General features: G+C 45.2%; 1 protein-coding gene across 1 annotated transcript in view; it reads left to right on the top strand.

Annotated features, from left to right (window-relative positions):
- The first annotated feature begins 891 nt into the window (after positions 1-891).
- Positions 892-20,304, top strand: part of LOC122815092 (transcriptional regulator QRICH1-like) — a 235,276-nt gene continuing 215,863 nt past the window's right edge. Inside the window, exons 1-2 of the mRNA XM_044087334.1 lie at positions 892-945; positions 1,650-1,821. Of these exons, the coding sequence (XP_043943269.1) occupies positions 892-945; positions 1,650-1,821 (226 nt within the window). The remainder of the gene's footprint in view (positions 946-1,649; positions 1,822-20,304) is intronic.

Here is a 20,304-nt window from a genome sequence, read left to right as displayed (position 1 = left end):
GGGAAAAGAGAAGTATTGTCTCAGTATGTGGACCTTCCATGCAAAACAAAATGTCACTTATTTGAGCACACTAGTGCTGATAGCTTAGCCTTCACATTAATGCCAACTGGGTGTGTGCATTCTATGGATGCGATTTGAGGGAGGCTAGGAAATCAAACAAAAGGAAATCTTGCATAGCAGAGTAGAAAATATTTTCATTCTGATACTATCCAGAGCCCAAGACCAAAATAACGCACAGGTGGCAGTAGGACTGGGTATCTGTTGGACTTTTACAAAAACTGGCCTTTCATGTGCATCTTTAAAGGGTCATTCTTGTGCTGTCACAGTTTGCATGTCCGTGGACCCTCCCTTGTACTGTAAGCCTACAGTAAGTTAGTTCCTAAAAGTGATGTTGCATCTTCTAACCCCAAGTAGGGTGGTACTATGTGATGGATCAGAGAACTGACTCATCTTATTTTGGACTGCATCTGCACACCTGCAGTTCTGTTCTTGAGAGGATATTTTCTTGATGGCCGTCCTCACTGCCAAAAGCTTGTTGTAACTATAGGCATCAATATACAGAGAACTCTTTTTAATCTTCCATCAGGATACAGTCTCTCTTCATGACAGTCCCCCCTTTTTGTGAAAAGTGGTCACAGAGTTGCCTCTTAATTATGCCATTCAATCTACTAGACTTCCTAACCTTCCAAACAAGGGAGAAAAAAACTTTAATCCTGTGCAAGCAAGTAGTCTCGAATGACTTCCCTGCTGTTTTGTCCCCTTTGGTGAAGGCTCCAGATACTGAAATCTGGGGAGTCTATGCTGAATTTGCTTCTGCCCTGCAAGGCTTTCTATCCTATTTTCTTGCTTTGAGACCCTTCCCAAGAAGTAAGGACTGTGACAGTGAATAGTATGAAGAGCATCGAACAACTGTGTAAGGCACTTGCTGTAAATGTAGATGGCTGTGTATGGTCACGGTTCAGCCCAGGGTCCCTCCTGTCTTTACTTGCTATGAATGTAGATGGCTGAGAATGGTCACTGGTTCAGTCCAGGGTCCCTCCTATCTTTACTTGCTATGTAGATGGTTGAGAATGGTCACTGGTTCAGCCCAGGGTCCCTCCTATCTTTACTTGCTGTAAATGTAGATGGCTGAGAATGGTCACTGGTTCAGCCCAGGGTCCCTCCTATCTTTACTTGCTGTAAATGTAGATGGCTGAGAATGGTCACTGGTTCAGCCCAGGGTCCTTCCTATCTTTACTTTTTTTCTCTGCTTGGCACCCTGGATCAACTGGTTCCTATCTAACCCAACTTCATCTCCCTTTCCTGTTTACCTTGCCATACATTCCAGAGAGGATAATCAAAATGGACTTGTTCCCTCCTGGTCCACTAAGTGTTAGGTGGCAGAATCCTCTCACCTGGATTTGCCGGGGCAATAAAACTTCCAAAGACCATCAATCTGTGGTGGTCTTGTACCATCGATGTTCCTTAATTGACAGTAGGAAGGAGTGTGGCAAAACCTTGGGGGAGGGTAGAGCGCTGGAAGTCAGGCCAGCAAATTGGGCTACATGCAGAAAGGACATCCCAACAAGTAAGAATTGCAGCAGTAAATGTACTGGAGTATCTGCATTTATGTTAAGTTCCTAACTGAATTGTACTGTTTCTGTCTTTAGCCCCAACTTCTGCAGCAACCTGTTCCAGAGCAACCTGTTCCAGTACAGATGGACCGGGACCTGCCATCCTCTCTCAAACCTGAAGAAGGAGCACGTGTTTGGAAGGCGTGGGCTCAAGTGAAGAATGAAGAGTTGCTTAAGGAAGCAGAAAACCGCCCGGCAGGACTTGGAAGTACGGGTTTTATATACGACTGAGTTTTTATTTACTGTTTATAAAAAAAGTAAGGTTATCGCAGATAGGAAAGTCCTTCAGTGGCAGTTATTTTCTTGTTTGATTTAGCATATATAGTGCATTGTTGAATATTTTGTATTTCAGTAATGAGGGGAATTAGTCAGAAGGTAAAAACATCTTGCAGAGCTTTGAGTATCCCCAGAGTCGGCCAAATCCCTCCCTGCATACATTAAATGGGGCAGAAAAAGAAAGCAGTCTTTACAGTCTGGGTGGGTTTTTTTGCAGTCAGGCAGTTATGTATGCAGCTTCTACATACCCAGTTGAGGATATCTTTTTCTTGCTTTTTCACTTGTTCCTTTGTGTGTTCCCTAATCATTTTTCAATGCTGATGACTCCAGTAAAGATGTCCGATGAGTATGCTTGTGGTCATCAGCCACAGGATTTTCATCGTCCGTGCCTGCACTTTGAGAGGAGCACCAACATTATTGTAAACAGCACTGTTACAAGAATGACTTTGCTTCATTGGAATCCTATGGTCTTTATTGATCACCAAAAGCATCTTTTCCCTAGACACAGGATGCCAGACCATTCTTCCTCCTCTGGAGTGATGCTGGCTGTCATGGACTAGAACACAAGTCTTCATGCCACAGAAAAATGGAGAAGCACAAGAAATTGTGTCAGAAGTAAGGAGAATGTGCAAGGATGTGGTGAACTCTGCTCAAGGACGACCCGACGCCTGATGTGCCAGTGTCTTTGATTGTTGAATCTCCTCCAGGTGCTGGCAGGGATGGGGTAGCTTGTATGCCTTCCCAGGCCAGTAAACATCCTGCAGCTGTGTCGCAGCTAGATGCCAGTTCCCTGCCAGACATGGGCTAGTACTATTTCCTTACTGTGGAAGCAGTTTCCTGCAGCACTTTCCTTCTGTTTTTGTTCAGGAGGCAGTCGTGGAGCTGCCTACAGTTATTACTACCTTGATCCAACATAGCAAGTTGAGAGTTCCCAGCCTGTTTTCACCTAGACCACATGCCACCTTCAGGAGCACGTCATCCTTTAAGTGCCATTCTAGCCTTGTTTAATTAGAAGTGTTTTGAGGAAGAATGTATGTGGCAACATAGCAAAGAGCTGACTCTTCAGTGCCTCTTCTGACAGCTGTTCACATTGTAACTGCTGCCCCCCCCCCAGTTAAGAGGAAGAGGTCCTCTCCATATTTATCTTTACAATGCTAATATCTGTGAGGATGAGAACCAGGCCTTGCTTAATCTTGGAGTTATACTGTCCTCTCTGGTGTGATACAGATGAGAGGAGTAAATGCCTTCTTCAGGATCTTCCCCCGAGAATGTGTCCTTTTAGAGAAAGCATCCATTTAGTGAGACATTTTAGTTGGTGTAGGACTCTGAGTACACCTCTTACATTTTGGGCATCTACAATGTAAAAATAGCGGCCTTTCTTGTGTCCCTTTCAGGCATTTGGAGGGGTCTTGCATGTTGATTCATTACCCAGTTCAGTTTTTCTGGGCACTGGAAATTGCAAAGTTTTACTGGGCAGAACAGAAAGTGAAATACTTGTATGAAAACCCAGAAATGTCATGAAGTTATCAAACTGGCCTTGGCAAGAACATCTCCCTACCAAGTGATAAAGTGGAGTGCTGTATAGCTTTGTAAAGAGTCAGTCTGCTGTGCCACATTAGGGGTCTCTGCTGTTACTGTCACATGCTCACATTGCACTTGTAAGAAAATAACCCCCTGGTGGGGTAGAGAGTCAAGATGGTAGAAACCGCAGCATGTATGCCCCAAAGACATACTGCTTACACTTCCCATGGGCAGTGAGTCAAGATGGTAGAAACTGCAGCATGTATGCCCCAAAGACATACTGCTTACACTTCCCATGGGCAATGAGTCAAGATGGTAGAAACTGCAGCATGTATGCCCCAAAGACATACTGCTTACACTTCCAATGGGCAGTGAGTCAAGATGGTAGAAACTACAGCATGTATGCCCCGAAGACATACTGCTTACACTTCCCATGGGTAGAGTCAAGATGGTAGAAACGCATAATGTATGCCCCAAAGATATACTGCTTACACTTCCCATGGGTAGAGTCAAGATGGTAGAAACTGCAGCATGTATGCCCCAAAGACATACTGCTTACACTTCCCATGGTCAGTGAGTCAAGATGGTAGAAACTGCAGCATGTATGCCCCGAAGATATACTCCCATGGGTAGAGTCAAGATGGTAGAAACGCATCATGTATGCCAAGAAGACGTACTGCTTACACTTCCCATGGGCAGCGAGTCAAGATGGTAGAAACTGCAGCATGTATGCCCCGAAGACATACTGCTTACACTTCCCATGGGCAGCGAGTCAAGATGGTAGAAACCGCAGTATGTATGCCCCAAAGACATACTACTTACACTTGTTCGGCTATCCTTTTTAAAGGTAGGCAAACATGCTAAAATATTGGTAATGATGCTGTAATTTTTCACTCAAGGAAGCTGCTTCTGGCAAAGTGCCTAGAAGGCATGCTTGAGTAAGGATCCATTTGCTGTGTGACTATTGGGGGTGCAAACTTTTGATACCCCTTTGGATAAAAATGCCTCCTATTTGGACCGTTTCTTCCAAGAGGCCTTTAAGAATCTGGAGGAAAAAGGCAAAGCTAGCCAGACAGTGAAGTAGTTAATTACTCAGCATCTTCTAATTGCAGTAGGTGTTTTCCTACAAAAACCTGATGTAATAGGACCAATTTAGGCAAAAGAAATTAAAGGTTCAGGACAGGAGATGAGAGATCAGGGCAAACAACAAGGGTGTGGTAGGGCTATTGTGCTCCTTCCTTTAAAAGTCTGTGCCCCTCAGTATTGTCTGACCCCTTCTGTCCCCTCCCCACCTTTTAGGAAGAAGACTTGCTGTTTTCAGAAAAAAAAATTAAATCATTGGATGTTATGTAGTCCAATCTCACCTACATTCTTACCCGTGGGTTCGGAGCCGAACCTCTGCTCCGTCTCTGCCATACTCTAGCTCGAAGTCTTTCAATTGGCTGGGCTAAGAAGGTATCCCATGCTTCACTGCTCCCTTTCCCCATATCTCGTTTGCCACTCGTATAGCTCAGATGTGGTGTCACTCTTGGCTGTAGCCAAGTACCTTTTTTGTCTTTGACCGTTTTTGCTTCAAAAACAAAAAGGTGTGTGTGTGTGTGTGTGTGTGTGTGTGTGTGTGTGTGTGTGTGTGTGTGTGTGTGTGTGTGTGTGTGTGCTGATCAAACCCTTGGTAAAAATTGTTGTTTCTGGTATTGTCTTTTGTGGTGTCCCGCTAACTGTTTCCCCTACAGGCTAGACCCGTTTCAGTTAGAGGATCTAGTCTGCCCCTTCAGTGTTTCTTGTTGGTTAAGTAGGTACCTTTCCTTTGGGCTAGGACCGTTTAAATTAGAGGACCTAGTCTTTCCTTGTGTTTTCCTTTGAGACCGATTAAGTTAGAGGTCTGGTGCATTTGTCTGTTGTGATTTTTGCTTAGTTCCCACGCTTTATATATATATATATATATATATATTTTTTTTTTTTTCTTTCATCATGTCTTAAGGATATGAAAGAGCATAAGCCCTATGGCTTTAAGAAGTGTTCTAAATGTGGTTATAAGATGTCCATCACTGATGGACACTCTGTTTGTTTATTGTTTGGGGGCTATTCACCTCCAGGAATCTTGTACTTTTTGCCATGCATTTAGCCCGCGTGCTCTTCAGGAGAGGAAGAACAAACTTAATTTCGAAAGGACTTTTGAAACCCTCCTTCGAGGAGGATTTGGGAAGAGCTTCTAGCTTTAAGTCCTCTCCCTCTAAGGCTAAAACTTCTAAGGCAAAAAAGCGTTCTCCGGCTCCATCTGTATCCTCGGAGCCTCTGGAGAAAGTAGTAAAATCTTCTGTGGCATCCTCGGCTCCACTGTCCTCGGAGCCGCAGGAAGTTAGTATATTGACTGAATCTGCTTCGGCTCCAAGTCCCTCGGAGCCGATTACGGAGGTGGTAGTTCTGAGCCGGTCTCCAATTTTTAGCCAAGTCTCTCCTCCTCATAGGTCTCCTTCGGAGAGGAGGTCTAGTTTTCCTTCCGTATGTTCTAGATCCTCCAGGACTCTTGCAGATGTGGATGTAGATAGAGTGGTGCAAAGACTTCTCTAGTCACCGGTTCTGGCAAAATTTTTTCGGCTCTAGCCTGTCACCCAACCAGCGCCGATACTTCCTCCGATCGAATCTTAGCTTTCGGAGCTGGAGTGGTTGGTGCAGTCAGATGTCCCTAGGTTGGCACCGATGTCCCATCCTGGCTTATCGGCTCCAGCTTCATCTCCAATCCAGTCGGCTCCATCCACTGGGTCCAGGACTCCTGGTTCCTCGGTCGGACCCGAGGGGGAGGCCTCGGGTCACTTTTCAGCTCCTAGCTTCCCTCTCAGTGCTTCGGCTCGGTGAAGCCTGACCCCTGCATCGGCTTTGGACCTTGTCCCTTCTGCTCCGAGGTCTTCCATGGCTGGTCGATCTTCGGAGCCGGGGGGACCAGCTTTCAAGGCCATGCGGAGCGCACTGGCCAGGTCCTCAGTGACATCATTCGGCACTGACATTCTGTCCTCTACAGCTCCAGTGCGGGTCTCTGATTGCCCTCTATTTTTTGACAGCGGAGACCCTAGGCCTCAGGATACTCCCATGAGTGGTCCCCTTATTTCTGAGGGCCACTCAGTGTTTTTGCCTGGGGAGCCACCCAGAAAAAGAACGTGCAAGATGAAGCACATTGACTGCCAAGAGGAGTCTCTCATGTCCGACACCGACCTCGAGGAATTGGAGGGGTCCCCCATGTCATTCTCTGAAGATGTCTCTTTCTCTGACATCCTGGAAATTTTGAAGCAGAGGGGTGACTGGCCCTCCAAAGCTCCCTCCGAGGAGGCGTCTGTGTTCCTGAAGGCGTTTGGGGCTCAGCTCTCTGCCTCCTAGGTGTCTCCACCCTTCGAGCTTTTAGATCTGGTTTGTCGAAAGGTGTGGGAAACCCCTGACTCTGTGGAACCAGTCCCTAGGAGACCCAACAAATTCTTGTCCGCCCCCTCTGACAAAGAGTTTCTATCCAAGGGAGTTCCTGCAGATGCCATGGTGGTGGCAGCGGCCACCAAGAAGGAACTGGCTTAGACTTCATCTACCGTCCAACCTCCTAACAAGGAGTCTAGGACCATGGACCGGTACGGGAAGTGTATATTTTCTTCAGCGGCCTTTTACAATGCAGTCACTAAATTACTTATCTCATTTTACACGGCTCCAAAGAGATCTCCTGAAAGAGCTTGGAGATGCTCTACAGGGTAACGTTTCTGATGCGGTGGCTCAGAAGGTCAATGTTCAGATGTCTACCCTCAACTCTGTTGCTAACTCCTCCATGAGGCTGATCTCTTATGCGGCTGAAGGAGTGGGTAGGGCAGCAAGTTCGGGAGTTGCTCTTAGAAGACACTCCTGGATGCGCCTCTGTAATTTCGCGGAGGCCTTCAAGTCTACATTCACCAACGCCCCGTTTGATGGTTCCTCCTTATTCGGAACCAAGGTGAAGGACACTCTCGCTAGGTGTGAGCAAGAGGGAAAAACTCTGTCTGCTGTGGGAGTCCATTTTTTCCTACTCTCTAAGCCTTATCCCAAGACCCAGAGGGGTGGGAAGATGTGGTTCAAAAAATATCAGCGATTTTTCATGACGCACAAGGCGAGTCCCCCTCCAGAGGCAGGGGAAGGGTTGGTAATTCTGGTAGATGCCACACTAGGGGCAGAGGAGGCCCGCGTAACCAGGCAGACTGCGATTCCTTTCGTGGTTCTCCCTACTAGCGCTCCTGATGGGAGGCCCGACGGTGCATTTCCGGAGCCAGTCGGGGGTCGCATTTCACTATACCCAAAGGCCTGGCAAAGTGTAACTCAGGACCAGTGGGTATTCAGAATAATTTCCAGAGGATATCGCATTCCCTTCTCTTCAGCTCCCCCTCCGATCAGAAAAATAGCAGATGTTCCACCCAATCAAAGGGATTCCGCAGCTTCAGAGGTTTTAAAGCTGCTAGAAAAAGGAGCCATCCAGTCTGTCCCCTCAGACCAGATCAGATTAGGGACTTACTCCAGATTCTTTTTGGTGCAGAAAAGAACAGGGGACCTGAGACCCATTTCGGATCTCAGCAGATTTGAACACCCATGTAAAGAAGTTCAAGTTCCAAATGGTCACGTTGCACTCTATTCTCCCATTGTTTGGAAAAGAAGTGTGGATGTGCTCCATCAACCTCAAGGATGCTTACTACTATATAAAGATGGACAGGGCATTCAGAAGTCCTTTACACTTCCGGCTGTGGGACAGCCATTTTCAATTTCGCGCCCTGCCCTTTGGTCTCACCACAGCCCCCAGGGTGTTCACCAAATGCATGGAAGTGGTAACGGCTCACTTGAGACATCAGGGATTCCAAGTGTTTCCGTACCTGGACGACTGGCTCCTTTCTGCCACCACCAGGCATCTACTCCTACAAACAAGATATGCCACGATCAATCTGTGTCAACAATTAGGCATAACTCTAAATTGGGAAAAGTCTGCCTTGTTGCTTTTATAGCGTGTCATCTTTATAGGCGCCAAGTTGGACACCGTGCTCATGAGGGCGTTCTTACCAAGAAAGAAAGAAAGGATTCAAAGTTTACAACAGCAGGTGTACACGTTACTCCCTTTGAGAAGAGTGAAGGCAAGATTGGGCCTCAATTTGTTGGGCACAATGGCTGCTACAATTATGCTGGTTCCTTTGGCGAGGCTACACATATGAGGCTCCTTCAATGGCTACTCTTCGCCCAGTGGTCTTTTCAACATCTTCCTCTTTTTCATCTCATAATAATCACAGACAGGTGCAAGCAGGATCTACACTGGTGGCTTCATACCAGCAACCTCAACGTGGGAAGACCCTTCATTCCATCCACTCCGGCTGCCACAGTGACCACAGACACCTCCCAGATAGGGTGGGGGGGGGCATTATCTAGGCAGGACAGTCCAAGGCACGTGGCAGGAACACGAGATGCATCTGCATATCAATGTCCTGGAGATGAGCAGTGCTGCTAGCATTGCAAGCACTTCATAGCTTTCTTCCTCTCGGGACAATTATGATCCACCCAGACAATATGTCGGTGGTATAGTATCTAAACAAACCGAGAGAAACCAAGTCGTAACCCCTTTGCACATTCCGGGGAAGTCCAGTGTCATTGCAGACAGGTTGAGCAGAGTGATTCTGATGCTTCATGAGTGGTCCCTGAACAATCAGGTTGCGGAGCAGATTTTCCGCAGGTAGGTCGCAGCAAGGCTGACCCCATTTGCCAGCCCCCTCAATACCAAATGCATCAGCTACTTCACCCTTATCCCCCCTCAAGGGGAGTCACCCAGGGACACTCTAGTTCACGATTGACCCTCCGGTCTACTGTATGCCTTCCCTCCTGTTCCTCTGCTGACGAAGGTTATTCAGAAAGCGCAATCTTTGGGAAGCAAAATGATTCTGATTGCTCCACACTGGCCTCATCAAATTTGGTTCCCCTTCCTCCATCCTTGCCTAGTGGATGCCCCCTGGATTCTGGACCCTCAACCGGATTTGCTGACTCATATGGCAGGGCAGCTTCATCCCGCTCTTCAGACCCTCCGGCTGACAGCCTGGCTCCTCCACTTCCATCATTAGTCGGGAAGTGGTTCATATTCCATCTTCTTCCCATAAGCCTTCCACCAGAAAAATCTATTCCAGCAAATGGAAGAGATTTTCCATCTGGGCGCATGCAAGACAAATTGATCCTTATACAGCTCAATTTCGTCAGTCCTGGAGTTCCTCTTCATACTTTTCAACCAAGGATTAGCGGCTGCAACTATTAAAGTCCAGTTGGTGGCTATTTCCACTTTTCAAGTCGCTGATGAGCCTAGTCTCATGGCACACAGACTTTGTAAGGCATTCCTGAAGGGCACTATGCTGCTTCGTCCTCCAGTTTTTGTACCAGTTATGCCTTGGGACTTTTGTTCTACAGTATCTCACTTCACCCCCCCCCCCCCCTTTGAACCTGCAGCCACTTGTGATTTAAAATATTTGACTTGGAAGAATCTTCTTAGTAGCCATCACTTCAGACAGATGTGTCTCGGAGCTTCAAGCCTCATCAGTTAGACCACCTTACTTGTTTTTTCATAAGGACAGGATTTCTCTCAGACCTAACCCTTCCTTCCTACCCAAAGTGGCTTTCGTCAGTAATATAAACCAATCCATTGAGCTACCTGTAAGGGGATGTGCACGGACCATTACGATTCTATTTACATAGAACGAAGGATCTCAGAAAATCTGATTAGTTTGTCTCATTTTCAGAAAACAGGATTGGGTCTCCTGTATCCAGTCACTTTGTCCAGATGGATTTCCAGTTGTATTTCATTCATTTATGCTTCAGGTGGCAAGGATTTACCATTTTGAGTGAAGGTCCCATTCTACCCGATCGGTGTCTGCATCTACAACCTTTCAGGCTAGGTTGTCTATGGATGATATTTGTGCTGCGGCTACATGGGCATCTCCTCACACCTTTGTTACTCACTACAAGTTAGATTTGGTGTCCAGAGGCAGGTCTTCCTTTGGTACCACAGTGCTCAGGAATATTTTCCACTGAGCCTCCCAGGATTCAGGTGCTGGGGATGCTGTCCCATGGGTAAGAATGTAGGCGAGATTGGACTACAAAACATCAAATAGTTATGTACTCACCATAACGTTCGATGAATGTAGTCCATCTCGCCTCACATTCTTACTTACCCACCCTCCTTTCCCCCATCCTGGAGGACCTAGGGGTTCGGTATGGTTTCAAATTCCTTTCTGGTTAGTATGTTCTTCCTTCTCTATATGTTGTGTGTGGAGGAGTGAATGATTAGCTCACAGCGAACAAGATCTCTGGAAAGAGCAGTGCAGCATGGGATATCTTCTTAGCCCAACCAATTGAAAGACTTTGAGCTAGAGTATGGCCGAGTCGGAGCCGAGGTTTGGCTCTGAACCCATGTGTAAGAATATGAGGCGAGATGGACTACATACATCGAACGTTATGGTGAGTACATAACTTGTGTCCACAGATGCCTGGGGGGAGACAGAGGGAGCTCATTGCATCCAAGTGCAAAATAGAGTCCAGGATATCCTCCTGTATGGGGATGCCTCAAGCGTATAGACTAGCACCTGCTGGCAGGTTCAGTGCTAGAGGAAGCAATTGGCTTTTCTGCTGCCACAGAAAATATGCCCCCAGGAAAGGAGGGGTCAGGCTCTTTATTACAGATTGTTCCTAATTTCAGAAAAGGATAGGCCATAGAAATCGGTCCTTTTAATTTGTAAAGCGAGTAGATTTGAACTGTAAGAACATTTAAATGCTAACTGTTCACTGTGTTAATTCCAGGATCTCTCATGGTAAGACTTGAGATGAAGGCTACCTATTTACCTGTACAAGGGTGCTAGCATTTCACTGCACCACAGCCAAAGTGCATTTTTGCCCCCAAGCTCTTTCTTCCAGGGCATTTTATCAAATGCTTAGTTTTGACATTGTTCACTTCATACTCTGGAGCGTAATTTAGTACCCGTTTGGATGGTTGTCTGTTTCCCAAAAGGAGATGGCACAAGCTTTTGAGTACAAACATCCTCTTCTTTCTGACCAGCGTATGCATTTACCTCAATACCATAAGTAACAGCCAGTTTGCTTCACAGAGGCAAATTTTACTGGACGCACCACTAGATGCTAAACTTTCTAAAGTTTTCAAGAGTCCAAGGAAGTCATTGTTCACTGTTGTCTCCATTCTTCAGACCTGTCATTGAGTACAGTCCCCCCAGCGTATGCATTTACCTCAATACCATAAGTAAAAGCCAGTTTGCTTCACAGAGGCAAATTTTACTGGATGCACCACTAGATGCTAAACTTTCTAAAGTTTTCAAGAGTCCAAGGAAGTCATTGTTCCACTGTTGTCTCCATTCTTCAGACCTGTCATTGAGTGCAGTCCCGCCAGCGTATGCATTTACCTCAATACCATAAGTAACAGCCAGTTTGCTTCACAGAGGCAAATTTTACTGGACGCACCACTAGATGCTAAACTTTCTAAAGTTTTCAAGAGTCCAAGGAAGTCATTGTTCACTGTTGTCTCCATTCTTCAGACCTGTCATTGAGTACAGTCCCCCTTTTGGTATGTACCTAATCAGGCATGTCCATCAGTTGGATTGTGCACAGAGGTTACTCACTAAAAGAATACACCTCCTCTTTACCCATAATGTTTCGCCAGCTAGTCTTCTGTCCAGTTCTTTTGCCATTCATTTAGTTTACATCAGATTAAAAACCAGTCCCAGGCTACTTCATCTTCCAAAGGTACTTTGTTGTTTTGTTATTTTCTGTATTGAATCTGTGTGCTCATTCAGATTTCCAAGCTGCAGTGCAGCTCAAGCAAGTATGGCTGCTGTTTTTTCTCTCTCGTTTTTTGTTTTACCACTTGTGATTAGATAGTGAGAGGTGTGTGAATTTATCAAGATGAGAGACCCAGAGCTCTCTCTTTAAGTTCGAGATAATGTATGTACATGTTTATTATATGTGATGGTGAGAGATCGGTCTCCTTCCCTCAAGATATAGCATGTGTGCGCGTATATGTGTGGGAGTGCAATATCTCTCATTCTCTTGAGATAGCGATAATGTACGTGTATGTCTGTAATTTATGCTGCTAGTGCTTTGACTGTCTTGGTTTTCTCTGCCACCCCCCCCTTACCCCAGTTTTGATTTAGATTACAGGTTATACATGGTAAAACCCTAAAAATTCCACTAAATGTATCACAGACCAGCACTTGCGTCATTTGCCCTCTTTTAATCCTTAGACTTTAAACAGTGGGCCTTGCTGATTTTGCATGGTTTGAAAGATGGTCTCCAGTTTCAAAGGAGCTTTGACCTTGATCTAAACCACTGTGTTGACTCAATAAAAGCTAACTAGCATCCCATGACATGTCATAACCCAGGGAGTCATTAGGCTAGAGGCAGAAAAAAAACATAATTTAGGTGACTGTGCTTAAGAGCAGTCACCTGGCAGTGATAAACCATTGTAGATATTTCAATTATAGCTATTACAAGTGTGTCCAAATTCTTTTTTGTTGTGATGTTTTATTCCTCATTAACTAGTGAGAGAAGACGCTTGTTTCCTCACTGATTTGAGATATGGAAAGAGTTAAGCATTTCAGACCTGCATCTTGCAGGAATCTTAAGCCATTCTAAAGCTCCCCAATGCTTGTGATTTAAGCCATGAGATGCAGCAGGCAATTTTAAAGAGGACCATAGGTCCTTCATATACCTTTGGGGTTCTGTTGTGTTTGATCAAACTAATCTAACGTCAAATTGAAAAAAGTGAGAAAGTTTGAACATAAAATGAAAAATATCAAATGACGTAATATTGAGAAGGGAAAACCATTTCCTCTCTTGATTATTAACACTACCCCCCCCCCCCAATAACACTAGCCACAAACTCATCTGAATATTGGCAGTGTTGTGGAAAGGTTTTTATGAATGTAAGGTGTAGGGTTTGGGTTGAGGGGAAGAAGACCCCTGCACCTCCTTAGTAATGGGTGCTAACCCTAATGCCCCCTTCTCTCAACCCTAATCGTACACCTTACCTTCATAAAAAGACTCACTCGGACATGCACACAGAACACTGTATCTATCCCCTAACATAACCCAACCCTAACAACGGTCCCAAAACATACAAACCTATCGTTCTCTTCTACCCAACAAGAACCTTAACTCACATACTTGTATATGTATACACGCACGCACATACACACATACATACACACACACACACACACATACACACATACACACACACACATACACACACACATACATGCGCACACACATACATGCACATACATACACGCACACATACGCACACATACATACACACGCACACACACACGCATACATACACGCGCGCACACACGCATGCACACACATGCATGCACACACACGCGCAGACAGACACACACGCGCAGACAGACACACACACGCGCAGACAGACACACACGCGCAGACAGACAGACACGCGCGCGCAGACACACGCGCGCGCAGACACACGCAGGCACGCACACACGCATTCTCTCTCACCCTCCAGTCCCCCTTATCTGTCTCGATGTTACATACCATCAACATTTCCACCTCTCAGCTGTCCATTGTCAACATTAACACCCCCCTGTGTTTGTTGACCCAGCATTTCACAAAATGCAGCGGCCCCCTGCAGTCCCCATGGACCCACCAGACCTGCTGAACCCCCTGTTACAGGTAGCCATAGACTTGGAAGCAGGAGGAGGAACAGGCTCCATACTGTTACTAGTTGTGTCCCTTCTTAGACCTCTTGGGGTAAACAAGTTTCTAAAAATACCAAAATTCAAAGTGCGAATGTTGCAAGGCCTTCTACCACTCCTCATCCCATGGGCTTATGTGGACCTAAGGGGTGCCTGTCTGCACCCATAACCAAGGCATTATTTCTCAGATATGAAGCAGGAGGTTGTAACTACCAGAAAGCAGAATCATAATCCTTTTGTACTTTGCCTGGTTGGCTGCCGTACAGATGTATTCCTATTGTTCCTTTGCAAAGTACCTTTCCAGTCTGTATCTATTTTAACCTACTCTGATGGTTAGTTATGCAGTATTTTTATATGTTGTACTACAGCAGTTTCTCTTCTACACTTAACCAAAACAAGTCTTTCACTTAGTATGTCCCTTAACTTTCTCCGACTAGACTCTTATCTGTCCCTGAAGGGGAAGGCAATCTGTAATCTGCCATCCATATTTCTGCGTGTCCTTATACCACTCTCTTTGCTCCTAGAAGCATAGTTCCTTTGGTAATTTTAAGTAAATTGTAGCCTCCACTTGCCTATTTTTCTGTGTCCTACCTGCAGTCGTCATCATAGGTAAAGTTTCCTTTTCCCCGTTCTTTTGTTGATTTAGCTCTTAAATAGTTTTTGCTACTTAAGATCAGCCGTGCAGAATTAAGGGCTTCCACTGTATCCAGATCCTTATTCCGTACTTCTTTCCTCTCTCCCCACTGTATCCAGATCCTTACTCTCCGTACTTCTTTCCTCTCTCCCCAGTGTGTCCAGATCCTTACACTCCGTACTTCTTTCCTCTCTCCCCACTGTATCCAGATCCTTACTCTCCGTACTTCTTTCCTCTCTCCCCAGTGTATCCAGATCCTTACACTCCGTACTTCTTTCCTCTCTCCCCAGTGTATCCAGATCCTTACACTGCATTTCTTTCCTCTCTCCCCAGTGTATCCAGATCCTTACACTCCGTACTTCTTTCCTCTCTCCCCAGTGTATCCAGATCCTTACTCTCCGTACTTCTTTCCTCTCTCCCCACTGTGTCCAGATCCTTACTCTCTGTACTTCTTTCCTCTCTCCCCACTGTATCCAGATCCTTACTCTCCGTACTTTCCTCTCTCCCCACTGTATCCAGATCCTTACTCTCCGTACTTCTTTCCTCTCTCCCCACTGTATCCAGATCCTTACTCTCCGTACTTCTTTCCTCTCTCCCCACTGTATCCAGATCCTTACTCTCCGTACTTCTTTCCTCTCTCCCCACTGTATCCAGATCCTTACTCTCCGTACTCCTCTCTCCCCACTGTATCCAGATCCTTACTCTCCGTACTTCTTTCCTCTCTCTCCCCACTGTATCCAGATCCTTACTCTCCGTACTTCTTTCCTCTCTCTCCCCACTGTATCCAGATCCTTATTCTCCGTACTTCTTTCCTCTCTCTCCCCACTGTATCCAGATCCTTACTCTCCGTACTTCTTTCCTCTCTCCCCACTGTATCCAGATCCTTCCTCTCCGTACTTCTTTCCTCTCTCCCCAGTGCATCCTCTTCTCTTCCCGCTGTGGTTTATAAACTTCTGCTTTTGTTATATATGTGAACCTTAACTGAGTAGCTGTGAAGTATTCCTTCAAATCAGGAAATCCTAAATCCCCTTATTCTGAGGGGAAAATCAACTTATCCCACTTAACTCTTGCCCAGTTTCTCTCCTATATTCCTTCTACTCTTGTTCTTAACTTCTCTAGTTAATAAACATGCCTGACCTCTGTATATAAAGCTAAAGGAACATATTTTCAGTGTGAGTTTTGCTCTCCTTATCCATAAACAAGAGCGTCTAGTTTCTCGTTTTTTGTATTCTCTTTTGCTGCCACAACAGTCCTTTGTATCCACACACCTAAATACTTTTAATTGCTTCTCTTTATCCTGTGAAATGCTGCATGTTCTATGATACTTTGTGAAATCTGTGGGATTCCTATCGCTCCACCCAACATATTTTTCTCTGCTCTCCCTCGTTTCTACCATATTTTTAAAATCCACTTTCATTTTGTCCCACTCACTAGGGGTGTCTCAAAATTTTGTTTAACTGTAGCATCCTTTTCACTACCTTAGTTTTTATCTTTATTTTTTTATCCTGAAAATATTTTAAACCATCTCAAAATGCTGCACAACACTGAAATGTCGTCCTGGATTTATCAAGTACAAAATACTATCTGCAAATAAGGCGATTCTTCCTGGAATTCTGTACCAGTTATATCCTTGAATTTGAGTCCCATATTTTCTTTGCCATTGAATCTAAATGTAAAGCAAGTAAAATGGAGAGAGGACATCCCTGCCTGGTTTCTGTCTTTAATAATCTCTTGTCTCAACAAAACCTCTGACCCCTCATATCCTCCTTAACTAATCCTATTATTCTGCACTGAAGGCCAATGCTTTCATTGCCCTACTCCATCCCTGCTGACTTTTGCGAGATGTTTTCTGGATATCAAGACTGACCAACAATAGCCGCCTTATCAAGACTGACCAACAATAGCCACTATGTCAGGACTGACCAACCATAGCTGCCTTATCAGGACTGACCAACCATAGCCGCCTTATCAGGACTGACCGACCATAGCCGCCTTATCAAGATTGACCAACAATAGCCGTCTTATCAAGACTGACCAACAATAGCCACCTTTACTTAACTCTGGTTCTCTTTACTTGATCATTGTTTTATTAATGATGTCAAATGTTTGCCTTCCCTCTACAAGCCCACATTGATCTAGATCTGTCAGATTCTCTTGACTAGCATAGACATAGACCCGTTTCAATTTTAAGTATTTGTGAAACTGGTTCTGAAAGGTTTATACACTCTTTGATTAATACAGACATCACAGGTTTCATCCAAGGTGCTGGTACTCCCAACCCCACCCCAAAGATATTTTTAGAGGCCTGGAACACTTGCTTATAACTTTTTTTCCTCCAAACTTCCACAAGAATACTGTGTGTTTTGCTGCTGATGTAATTATGCATCACCATTATCTCATCGCTTCCCGTTGTAAATATGGATTATGCATCACCATTGTCTCATCGCTTCCCGTTGTAAATATGGATTATGCGTCGCCATTATCTCATCGCTTCCCGTTGTAAATATGGATTATGCATCACCATTGTCTCATCGCTTCCCGTTGTAAATATGGATTATGCGTCGCCATTATCTCATCCCGTTGTAAATATGGATTATGCGTCGCCATTATCTCATCGCTTCCCGTTGTAAATATGGATTATGCGTCACCATTATCTCATCCCGTTGTAAATATGGATTATGCGTCACCATTATCTCATCGCTTCCCGTTGTAAATATGGATTATGCGTCACCATTATCTCATCGCTTCCCGTTGTAAATATGGATTATGCGTCACCATTATCTCATCGCTTCCCATTGTAAATATGGATTATGCGTCGCCATTGTCTCATCGCTTCCCGTTGTAAATATGGATTATGCGTCACCATTGTCTCATCGCTTCCCGTTGTAAATATGGATTATGCGTCGCCATTGTCTCATCGCTTCCCGTTGTAAATATGGATTATGCGTCACCATTGTCTCATCGCTTCTCGTTGTAAATATGGATTATGCGTCACCATTGTCTCATCGCTTCCCGTTGTAAATATGGATTATGCGTCACCATTGTCTCATCGCTTCCCGTTGTAAATATGGATTATGCGTCACCTTTGTCTCATCGCTTCCCGTTGTAAATATGGATTATGCGTCACCATTATCTCATCGCTTCCCGTTGTAAATATGGATTATGCGTCACCATTATCTCATCGCTTCCCGTTGTAAATATGGATTATGCGTCACCATTGTCTCATCGCTTCCCGTTGTAAATATGGATTATGCGTCACCATTATCTCATCGCTTCCCATTGTAAATATGGATTATGCATCCCCATTATCTCATCGCTTCCCGTTGTAAATATTGGTGAGTCTCTTTTTCCTCTAATCTTTGCGTAAGTCTTCCACAAATATTTCCATTTACCCTTTTTCCTGGTTTCCACATTCCTGTTTGTATGTATTTTCATAATTTCTAGAATGCCTCTAATCTATGGGATCTGTGCCCCCATCATAGGCTTCCTATGTTTTGTGTTATCTTTCTGCTTTGCACTATCAGTCAATGTCTGCATGTTTTTGTGCTCTGGAGTTATCGGACATGGTTGCTTAATGCACACATTGTTCAAATACTTATTACTCTGCAGTTTTCTCTTGTTTCGTAAGACTCCCCATGTTCTGCAGTACTTGTCAAACCCCCTGAGTAATTCCTGTTACTCACCCCACGTCTTTCTCTTATCTCTAACAACATTTAAAATCCATTTTCATTTTATCCCACTCTGTAGGTATCCATCAAGAAACTTCTTCCATATAAACTCTACAGTCCTTTTCTCACTACCTTAAATTCCTTTCCTCTTTTTAATAGGCAAGTACAAAAGTGGTATTGTTGCTTTTTTACTTGATTACCATTCGTCTTTACCTTCGATTTTATTGCTGTATGATCTGAAATTGTTACTAAAGGTGTCAGCACTGTTTAAGTGCATGTGATCCTGGGAAATGTAACTTTTTTATCCGGTCTAGCCCAGATGTCCTTCAAGGATGCATCTGCAGTCATAACGTATGGGTTGTCCTGCCTCAGGCAGCCCTTCGGTCGGCCGGATTCCAAAGTCTGGGTCTGGCCTCGGCTGATGTCGCACTTCACCCGATGTCATAGCTCCTGGGGTATAAAGGCATCAGCCGACGCCATTTTCCTCAGTCTTTCTTGCCGCGCGGTGCCCGAAGCAGAAGCTGTTCGCAAGTGCCAGTCAGTCAGATCCAGAGATTTCAACTACCGAAGACTTCTAAAAAAGCTAAGTACCCCGTTGGGGACTCTTTCTTGCCTCAGCTGATGTCCGACAGTAAATAATTGCTTAACTTGTGGGAAACAAATACCTCATAAGGATTTCCACTCTTACTGCCTTCCTTGCTTGGGCCCAGACCACGACATTTCAGCTTGTTTAGCCTGTGCTTCCTTCAACCGACGGACACTTAGACGTCGGTCGGAGTTTGCTGAAGAGTTTTTTGGCTCCGCTTTTGCATATAAAATGCCATCAGAGACTCCGACTACTCATTTAGCTAAAAAACGCAAGGAAAAGGACAGACACTCGCGGCCCGCGGTTTCGGCTGAAACCACGGTTAGGCCTACCGCGAGTGTCTCTGTTTCGGCTGAAACCGAGACCTCTGTTCTCCTTTCGGTCGAAAGCATGCCTCCGACAACCGAGGCCACACAGGCCCCGGCTGAGTCGGCTACAGAAATTCCTACTGAAGAAGCAGGCGCACAAGATTTGTCCGACACCATACCGTTGGACATCTCTACTCCTGCACGTGGGGCAGCTAGACCCCCTGCTTCTATGTCTATCAAGGCCTTCTCCAGGGCTAAAGCAGCTAAACTTTCAAAGGCCTTACCCAGAAAAGCTCCCTCTCACAGACCTACCTCTAGTTCTCAGATTCTCAGCCTTGCTGAGGACCTTATTTCCCTGATCAGGGGATCCCAACCTCACCCAGACAGGGCCTCACAACCCCCTCCTGAAAAGAGGCCTAGGACTGAACCCCCTGAACCTCTCTCCTCTGACTATTCCTCAGATGGTTCAGATTTACCTGACCATCAGGAAGGACCATACTCACCTTATGAGGATTCCGATGCAGAAGACTCCATTCCTTCTGCCTCCCCTCCAGAAGAATTTTCATTTGGGGAAACTCTACACTCAATGAGGGAACACTTCCAATGGCAGGGTCAGGATTTTTCTGATTCTAGGAAAAGGCTAAGGACTTTTTTACACTTGCCACAGCATAGGCCTTTAGCCATACCACCTGTACTATCAGTTGTTGATGATGCATACAATGATGCCAGTACTGCCCCTGACTCTCTTCCCCCGGCCCCTGCCAAACCAGACAGATACTACAGGGTCCCGAATTCTCACTTCCACTTGTATAAGGCCCATGCTGCAGACCCAGAAACCATTTCTCAGGGCCCTAAAGGTGTTGCAGCTGCCTCTGCCAAAAAACCCCTACCCTCTGAAAGAGAATCTAGAGCATTAGAGAGATGGGGTAAAAAGGTCTATACATCTGCTACTCTTT

This window comes from Protopterus annectens, chromosome 11.part0, assembly GCF_019279795.1.
Source record: "Protopterus annectens isolate FY-2018-M chromosome 11.part0, PAN1.0, whole genome shotgun sequence".
NCBI classification, from domain to species: domain Eukaryota; kingdom Metazoa; phylum Chordata; order Ceratodontiformes; family Protopteridae; genus Protopterus; species Protopterus annectens.
This window is presented reverse-complemented; position numbering and strand designations above follow the sequence as displayed.